Source organism: Solanum stenotomum, chromosome 10, assembly GCF_019186545.1.
Source record: "Solanum stenotomum isolate F172 chromosome 10, ASM1918654v1, whole genome shotgun sequence".
Taxonomy (NCBI): Eukaryota; Viridiplantae; Streptophyta; class Magnoliopsida; order Solanales; family Solanaceae; genus Solanum; species Solanum stenotomum.
In genome coordinates, this window is record NC_064291.1 from 43,702,932 (window position 1) to 43,713,103 (window position 10,172).

At 33.7% G+C, this 10,172-nt stretch overlaps 1 protein-coding gene across 1 annotated transcript; it reads right to left on the reverse strand.

Annotated features, from left to right (window-relative positions):
- Positions 1-812: 812 nt before the first annotated feature.
- LOC125841830 (receptor-like protein Cf-9) lies at positions 813-3,831 on the reverse strand. The gene has a single exon (XM_049521013.1). It carries the CDS (start codon positions 3,814-3,816, stop codon positions 997-999), a length of 2,820 nt encoding a protein of 939 aa, XP_049376970.1. The 5' UTR covers positions 3,817-3,831; the 3' UTR covers positions 813-996.
- Between the last annotated feature and the right edge of the window lie 6,341 nt (positions 3,832-10,172).

The window sequence follows — 10,172 nt, forward strand, 5'->3', positions numbered from 1 at the left end:
CATAATCAAGTTCATGCACTCAAAAAAGAATCTTGTACACCAACTATCAAAGTTCATAATTAAGTAATTTGTGCAACAATCAAATGAAGTGGTTGAAAACCATATGTGGTCTACAGGGTTCAAATCTAGTAGAGACGAGAAACACTAGTGATTTTTGAGATGTTGAAATTGGGCTTTTGGTAGTTGAATATTAGCAACATGGTCATGAGTGCTAAGGTAACGAATAACCAAGTTCACCTTTTTCAACATTCTTACTGATGTCAAATGCCAATCTCATGTCAAACTTAAAGTGGATCTCCTTGAATTACCACTGACAGGCGAAGCCAGGATTTGAATATGGCTAATTTGATTTATAAAAACTGAGATATTCAAGTTGTGTTAACTTTTCAATATCTTCTTGGATGACATTGTTGCTCAGGTCCAAGAAAGATAGTGGAAAGGTACAAGGCCTGCTAGTCATTAAAATAAATTTGATTTTGTCAATTCTAACAATTTTATTCCACAATGTAATTATTTCCAAAATCCACCTTCACCAATTGTAAATTTAAAAAGAAAGAGGGAAATTAAAGTTAGTTATTCTCAAGTCAATGCACAAGTCTTGATATGGAAATTTCAAAAGAAATCAATCATTGTTTGAGGGGTAACAATTTTTTTTTAAAAGTAAGTACAGGGTGTAATTAGGACTAGGTATAGTTCATGTGGGATTTGGATAAAACACGTCAAGTTTAGGGGATATTCTGCCTTATAATTATAATAAGATATTGAGTTGTTGATAGACCTTATTAGACATGATATTTAGAAGGAGACATGATTTTTTTTATTTTTTTTGGTTTTTCATTTAGTTTCTGATAGTCACATTAGAGACTTGACTAATCTGAATTCGCGCAATGTAAAAAAAACTACAACATTCATTGAATACATTGAAATTCATAATCCACCATCACCCAAACAAGCATCATATTGCATCTCCAATGGGGCATTTCACCAACTGGATTCTTAGTGCCGCCTTTGACGGCCTCGCTGCTGCTTCTTTTTTCGCCTTCTCATAACGATTCTGTATTCTAGTTCTTCAGTGATCCTAGAAAGCCAATTGGAATTTCGACTCAAAAGCATGAAATATGCTATGAAGAGTCCAATGATAAGTCCACTCCCATATCCCATAGGAATTGTCTTCCTAAATTCACTTAGAAAGGTGGAGTTGCTTTCTTGATTCAACTCTTGTGTTGTGTTGTTTCTCTTTGGCATCTCGCGACTTCCACAATCTTCTGAAACAGGGAATCCACGCAATCCATAATTACCATCATATGAATTGTTCTGAAATGTAGCAAATTGACGTCCTATAGGGATGCATCCTACAAGATGATTGTGGGAGAGCTTTAAGAATTCGAGATATGTAAGAGAAGCGAGTTGTTCTGGTATCTCTCCTAAAAGTTGGTTGAATGAAAGGTCCAATGATTCAACTACTGATAAATTTCCAAGTGATGATGGAATATGACCTTGCAATCTATTATGAGACAAATTCATCACCCGAAGTGCAATGTGATCTCCTAGAACACTAGGGATATGTCCTTCAAATTTGTTGCTAGAAAGATCGATAGTAGTGTACAAAAACAAGATTCTCACAACTTCAAGTTCCAATCCCTTTGTTACTACAACGACTGAGTCTTGGTAATATCCATCTCTTTCATTACTTGGTGACTTTGTCAATGGATCAATCGTCCTCATGGCTTTCAGATGTTGAAATAGACTCGTAGGTAAGTTTCCTGAGAAGGCATTGTAAGAGAGATCTATTATTCGAAGCTGGGGAAACAAACTTGCAACCCTTGAAGGTTGAATCGACCCATGTAATTTGTTGGATCGCAAGCTTAAAACTTGAAGCTCAGGCAAAGTCCCCAACCACATTGGGAATGTGTCGTTGAGGTGATTATCTCCTAAATCAAGAACTTGCAACCTTTTGTAATTAACCAAAGATCGGGGGATTTTCCCCTGTAGTTTATTACCATGCAAGTTGAGGCTTCTGAGTGAACTTTCAATGCTAAAAGTCGTTGGAAGAGTCCCCGAAAGATTGTTGTGGTGCATATCCAAAACCTCAAGATCGTAACTCATGTTACCCAAACATTGTGGAATTGTTCCCCTCAAGTTATTTTTTCCCAAAACGAGCATTTTTAGTGACATCAAATTGCAAAGAGACGAAGGAATTTCCCCACTAAGATTATTTTCTGATATGAAGAAGTATCTCGTGGAAATAGCTGGAATAGGTAGTGACCCTTGGAGAAAATTGGACCGCAAATCAATAGTATCTAGAGATTGAAGAGGAATCGAGTCCATGCTTGTCAACATATTGTGAGATAAATTAAGAGTTGACACTGAAAATTCCCAATTAGACCATGCCCAATCAGGAATCCTTCCTTGAATCTTATTATTTGAAAGATCCAACTCCTTGAGATTCTTCGCGGATCTTAGAAACTCCAATTCTTTCACTTCACACGCGGCCAATCCTAACTTCTCAAGAGATTCAGGCAAAGTTGATTTAACTTTATCCTCACTGGTCAATGTGATACGATTATATGAAAGACCAAGATCTAAAAGATACTTGAGGTTCGAAAAGAAGCTAACATCCACACTACCACTAAAATTATTCGATGAAAGATCAAGAGTTGTTAGGTTCACGAGGTTTTGCATTGACGTGGGAAGATGGCCTTGCAGCTGATTGTCTTGTAAGTAAATCCAGACAAGTGAATTAGACTTGAAATCCTCAAGCTGACCGGAAAACTGGTTATTACTCAAGTATATTAAACTTAGTGATGGAAGGGAGAATATCCATGACGGAATTGTTCCATTCAGGGAGTTAACTCCAAGGTACAAAGACTCTATGTGGGTGAGATTTGAAAGAGATTTGGGAATAGGCCCTCTAAGGTTGCAATTTTGAAGAGACAAAGACTGCAACGAAGTTAGATAGCCAAGAGACTCGGGTAAAGTATCAGAAAAATTCACGTTAGTAAGATCTAACTCTATGAGAGATGCACTACTATTCCATTTGGTCTTTGGAAAATAACCACTGAGCTGATCATTGTGATGTAAGTCAAGTCTTTCTAAGTTGGGCAAGTGGAAAATACTCTCGGGTATTATCCCGTACAATCCCGTCCACCCCAACCTCAAAGTTGTTAAATGAGAAGAAAAAATCGGAGGAATGGTGGAAGAGATGTTTATGGATCTAAGATTAAGCTCTCTTAATTGGGTCAAATTCCCAAGGAGTGATTTAAAATCATGACTTGCGAGTCTTAGCTTATTGAGATAAAGTGTGGAGAGAAGAAGAGAATGTAACTTGGAAAGATGAGAGATTTCAGAAGGAATTTGACCTGAGAAATATGATCGGGAAAGATCAAGATGAGTCATGCTTGAAAACCTGCCAAATGTAGGCGAGATTTGAGAACCGTCAAAGTTATTCATAGAAAGGTTGAGTCTTTGGAGATGAGAGAGTTGGAATAGGCTGCTATTGGAATCAATCACCCCAACAAGCAGGCTGCAACCGAGGTCAAGTTCAATGACATGACCACTCATCTTGTCACACTTCACTCCATCCCATAAACAACAATCTTTGCTTAAGTTCCATGAGCTCGTCTTTGGATAAGACTCCTGGCCAAGCATAAGTCCACACATATCAAATGTATCTATCGTAAACGTTTGCTTGAATTTTAGAAGGGCGGTACTTTGATGTTTGGGACACAAATGAGACCGTAATATGGAAGAAGAGAAAACAAGTTCGTGACGGAGAAAGACAAGTAAGAGCACAACTGAGAGTTGCTTGTAGTCCATGTTTGAATGAAAGAGTTCAAATTTTGGTAGTGAAAAATATGAAGAACCAATGCAAATATATATAATAAGGCAAAGACTATGATTGATAGTGAAATATTTGTTGTTTTTCAAGTCAATGCATAGCAAGTCTTGCCATGGAAATTTCATAAGAAAGTGCAACACTATTTTCTACTCTAATTGTAGTGGATTAAGGGGCCCATTCTCCACTATTGTTGTTATTGGACATACGCGCCTAGTGTTGAGAGAATTGTTGGCACGATTGATTGCTCATAACTTGAATTTTATTATTGCAAACTATACAAGAAAGCTTTGGTCTTACAACTCTTTACACTCAATTGGTCGAATTTGTTGCATTTGGGTTGGATCCATTTCCAATGACTTGCATAAATGAATAAAGATCTACGACTTTACAACAATTCTTACGCCCTCAGTCTCATAAAAGTTGGATCGGCTATTTTATTCTAACTGATTACGTTATTTAATTTAAATCATCCCATGCTTATAAGTAAGGGTTTATCGTGAAATTGGCGAAGCTACTTGGAATGTGAGAAATCTATGTTTCATGTTCCAAAAGAAAAGAGTATAGTCAAACCTGTTGTTTATGGGTTGCATAGGCATCTAAAACAAATAAAGAGATGATGAAATTAAGTCAAGAAATATAATGAATTGTGAGTGGAAATTTCAAATGAAAGTTACTTAACACACAAATTCAAAATTTCAAATGAAAGCTACCTAACACACAAACATTTGACTTTGATTTTCCATTTTGATGTGATAACAACATTAAGACAAAGCAAGATAATTACAAAACAAGAACAAATTTCGATTTCTCAATCCAAATTTAACAGCATAGCGTAACGTAATTGTTATTCTGATGTATTAATGTTAATTGATAGTATATATAATGTTAATTAAAACACAAACTACATAACATGTAATTTAACTCAAATACATTAGTTAATAGGATCTCACTCAAGATCTGTTGTTAAGAATAGAGGGATCTCACCTATTCCATCACATCTTTGGTGTTAAGTGCAATTTCGAAAAAGAAAGAGGTGATTAGACTAGTACGGTAAAGAATTATCGCCATAACCTTCTTAATTTTAGATACATATGTATAAAATCATTTATGTAGCGGAATAAAACACATATTTTACTCTTAAAAAAGAAGAAAAAAGTGTTCAAACAAAGACTTAAATTTTGTCATTCTCAAGTCAATGCACAAAGTCTTGTACATGGAAATCCTAAATTATAACGGGGTCCATCTGTTTTGAGGAGAAAAAAATAATTCCAAACAAAGATCACTCTCATTCTTATTATTTATTACCAACTCTTAGACATCAGTTAGTTCATCAAGGCTCAAAGTGTTCAAGGTTATTATATAGTATCGTCGATCTAATATTGTCACGATCGACTTAGAACCTCGATTGGTTTGGCACTCGCTTAGTAAGACTAAGCCTACCAAGCAAGCGTAAACTCCTTTCTTGTTTTATATTAAATTTTGACAAAAAAAATTTTTATATCAAAAACCATCTATGAATTTATACATGTCAGTCCACTAAAATCTATCATACCACAATATATCAACATGCTAAATGTCATACAAGCCAAAAACAAAATTTACAAGACCGACTTAAGAAGCAAAGCTCTATATTTAAACAAAAATGATATTCTAAAGGCCTTATTAAAATGATGTCATGCATTTTATGAAATCATTAATAGCAATTTATTTAAAACCAATACTATTATATTTCGTGTATGAAAATATTTCTTTGACATATCTAACGATTTCAACGTTAGGTAATAATGATTTGGCAAAGTTGATTTCCAAAACATTTTTGTTGAATTTTTACTTTAGTTACTGTATTAATTTTTAATAATAATAAATTGTCTAAATTTAGGATAAATTTGAAATTTAATCTTTACTAGGTTGTTTTAGTTGTAGAAAAATTCTAGCTTTTTTGAATTTTGAATTACAGATTTTTTGTCTATTATGTGCTCAAATTGGCTATTTAAAATCCTCCTATGCTTAGTAAAATCTACATTTCAATTAATATTTTTTGCTGCCTCGTCTTTAAAAACCAATGATTTTTCTTTATAGCACAATATATTTTACAGTTTCTTTTTAACAAGATTCAAATCCAAAATACATAGGACTGGAAAATAAATTGAGGATTGTAAATAAAAGTCAAGTAGCAATAAGCATCATTTGTCGTATTTCAGCATATCATTTACACTATTACCCGTTCTTATGCAAGTAATATTTTTTTTATTATCAAACTTAATGTTTTTAATTAATATTTTAATGTAGGAAATCGGTTGCAAACATGTTATGGTTGAAAATTAACTAGGAAAGAGTTGCCATGAATTCTCTTGAATGAGAGGGGTTCTTTAGAGAATACAAACCCATGTGGTGTATGATTTTCGTTAGTTTGTGTTGTAAGGTGTTGATTTAAATTTTGTAACGAGTATAACCTCGGTCTAGTTATCTTTATGAGAATATTCATCGTTTGTGACCTTGCTTCACCTTGATTGTTATTTAAACAAGTAAAATTTCATTACAAATAGTAATTTTGTGGAATAATACAAATTTGCTTCCAAACTATCGAATCCTCAAAGCATCAATGTAACATTTGAACATTATTACTTTTATCCCTAAAACTCATGAAATTAAATGTTTCTTTCAATAAAATATATAATTTTCGAATCCATGGAACTGTTAAATCAAGTTTCTCATATCTTCAATAGCGGCTTTATCATTTTAAATTATTTTTTCCAATTCTAAAAATATAACCTTAATAGTGAGTTGTGAGATATTGCTTCAATATAAAAGGGAGTTTTTATTGTGGGAGTAGAGATGTTGTTTTCGCAAAACACTCACACTTCAAAATATAAGTTTTCAAAATGGGTTGAGAAATAAAAATACAATAACTAAATAACAAGATAAAAACACGTGAAATAACAAATAGTAATACACATTGAACATACCGTAAGCGTCTTAGGTTTGGAAAGTTGGCTCTTTGGTTCTTACTTTCCTTTCTTTCTTCTCTTTTGTGTATTATTTTAAGGGTAATTTACCGAAATTTCAGTAATTTAGGAACTAATTACTTATATACATGTTAGTTTGTAATATTATGAATCTCATCTTATTTGGTGTATCCAAATAGAGAAAATGATCAAAATGGTCCTTCATGTATAAGGGTTGAATTATGTTGATCCTTAACGTATATCACTTGATAGAAATAGTCCTTAATATATGTAAAATGGGTATCATTTTGATCCTAAGCCCTAACTTTAGCTTTTCTCTGTTAAAAAATTGACGTCTCCCTCCCAAACTCATCTCTCCCTTCTCTGGTTCTTCCGTAGATGTTCTTTCATATTGAGAATTCTAGTCCACCTCATATATTGATGCTTATTCCAACTCATCCATAACTTTTGCAGCCTAAAAGAAACATTTTTTCTCCTTCTTTTAAGTAAAGTAATTTCTAGCTTCTGGGTCAACTGAAACTGAAAATTCATTTGGATTCGTTGAAAGGGGCAAAAAAAAAGCTCACCTATTAAATTCATGTTTCATTGAATTAACCAATTAGTTCATCCAATCCAAAAATCATCTAATTCATTTAAAAGAGATTACGAATTAACAGTAACAAATAATGGAGAATTTTTGCTATTTTTTTCACTTGTCAACTCTTCATCTTCCTTTAGAAAAATCCAATATTCATTGTGATTGGAGGGGCTTGTAGAAGACTTAATCTTTATTCATGCTCATTGTGGAAACTGTTGGTTGTTAGACATCTACAAGGAGTCAAATTTCAAATAATTTTCGACAGATATGAACTTTTACAAATAGGTGAAAAAAAATAAAATTTCATATATTTTAAGGATCAATGAGCACTACACAAAACATAGTTCAAAAATGAAAAGATAAGTTTTTTTTTAAAAAAGAATCTATTTAAGGTGGCAGTTAAGAGAGAAGTAGAAAGGGAGGAACAATCAAGGAGAAGACAGGGATGAGCTAGACAAATTGACGTTAGTTTTTGACAGAGAAATGTTAAATTTAGGGTTAGGATCAAAATGATACCCATTTTACATACATTAAGGACTATTTCTATCAAGTGATATATATTAAGGATCAGCATAGTCCAACCCTTATACATGAAGGACCATTTTGATCATTTCCTCTATCCAAATACATCCAGATATCTCGGGAAATATGAGATCAAAATTCGGTGAAATTTATTCTAGATACACTGTATTCAAGTGGATTTGCACATATCTGGATACATAGACAAATCTCACTTGATCGCCTCCATTTCATCTCGCTCGCCAATCTGATATCTCGCACACGTATCTAGTGTTTCAGATACATGCAAAGCACACAAGATACATTTATGTAGTATATATTTAGTGTGATTTGTATGTATCTGACTTAAAATCTGATATGAAATTATTAAATAGTAAGATGAAATTTCAATCTTTTCAACAATTATTTTTACCGTCTTAAAGGGGTTAATTGATTTTTCATTCCTACTTCATAATTGACTAACTATATAAGTAAATTTGAAGCTTGTTTCGTTTAGTTCGCTGCACCTTCACATGTTGAAAATTTGTGTGTTTCGAATTTTACAGATTTTTTTTTGTAAAAACATCAAACTTAACTCTGTTTTGTAGTGATTAACAAAGACATAATGTCATATAAAAAGAAAATAAACGAATACCATTTTTGACGATGAACAAAAATTTAGGAAGTACTTTTTTCAGTTTGAGTTCAAATATTATATGTTTAAGTTGTATTCGTAGGGGTTATGTTCCTAATTAAATAATACTATGATTCAATGATTTTTCAGCTGTAAATTTTGAATTTGCATAAGAAATGATTATAATTACTGTTATTTGTGTTCCAAAATATCGTAAATGTTGAAGAAAGACATTAATATTTTATAAGTGAAGTACGTTCCACAATTAAGACAAATAAAATAGTTTTATTTCCTCCAAATTAGCTTAAAGGTTGTAAGCTACTATTTCATTGTCTCACCCTACCCTTTCCTAATTACCATCCCTAAGCCCATGGTCTTGTTTAATTATATTACTTGTACTTTGAAAGTTTTTTCTTCTTGTGAATCTTTTTTTTGTCTTAATTAATGTACTTTGACTTCGAATATAATGTAGCTTAGTAGTATATACTGTACTTTTTAAAAAATGATCATTAGATTACTGGAATTTTTATTTGAATATCGAGTTTTAAATATTAATGTAAAGTACCATGCTTTTATAGAAATATAATTAAATATGGATCAATCCGTCTTTTATCCAATTCATTTTATCATCCATCCTACTTTACTCATACGAAATATTGATGGGTCAAATTATTACTCATTTTATGTTGACTTGTTTTCAATTCACCCATGTACGACCCAACTGACCTACTTGTAAGTCTGGCAGTGAAATCGGGAGGTGCTGGTAACGTTCCGTCCAGATCCGTTACTGGTTTGGTATCGTTCCGTCCCAATCCGCTACCGGTTTGGTACCGTTCCGGTAGGCTCCGGTTTGGTCCGGTTCTTAGGGGAACGGGGAGGGGTAACGGGACGGAAACCGGGTATTACCGTTTAGTTTCGGTCCGGTTAGTGTTGGTTCCGGTTCCGGTCCGACTGTAATTTTTTTTAAAGTAAAGCAAATATAGTTGTTGGGTAACGGGTATTAGACCCCACCCAACGGCTATTTCAGCCTTTAACCTCCTCCCCTCCCCCCCCTAAAAAAAACACCCTCAGCCTGTAATAGGTCGTCATAATAGTTTAAGCATGTAATTGACTTTTTGGAACAAGGGGGAATCTATGCCTCAACTCTCAAGTCTATTTTTACTCACAAATATTCTTCATCTTCTATTCTCTGAACTCTCAAGTTTCTATTCTCTATTAAATTACAAATTATATTAGTTTGAAAGATTTGGTGGATTACTAGTTTAGTCTTTGGAGCAACCTTCAAATTTCAAGATTCAACTTTTTGTTTTGATGACAAGGGAAACTCGCAACCGTTACCCTTTGGGTGCGCACAGGGTAACACCCCCGCTCCTATGCAATAGCTCGCAAATCACATAGGAGAGGTAACCCGCACTAGGCAAGCCCGGTGCGACGATCTCGACCCAGAAGGCAAACCCCTTGCTTTCGCTGGCAAGGGGTTTTGAACTTGAGACCTCCAACATGGAAGCCCCAAGCCCAAACCACTGGGCCACCCCCAAAGGGTCTTCAAGATTCAACTTTCATCTATCAATTTTTGGCTTTCGGTCATACACGTCTACTTTTTTAAGTAGACGTTTGGTTTATTCGTTCCAACTTTCATTTTTGTAGTCTTTACTTATT

What these genes read in the sequence shown, in the direction of transcription:
- LOC125841830 (XM_049521013.1), bottom strand. Translation starts at nt 3,816, where the DNA reads ATGGACTACAAGCAACTCTCAGTTGTGCTCTTACTTGTCTTTCTCCGT.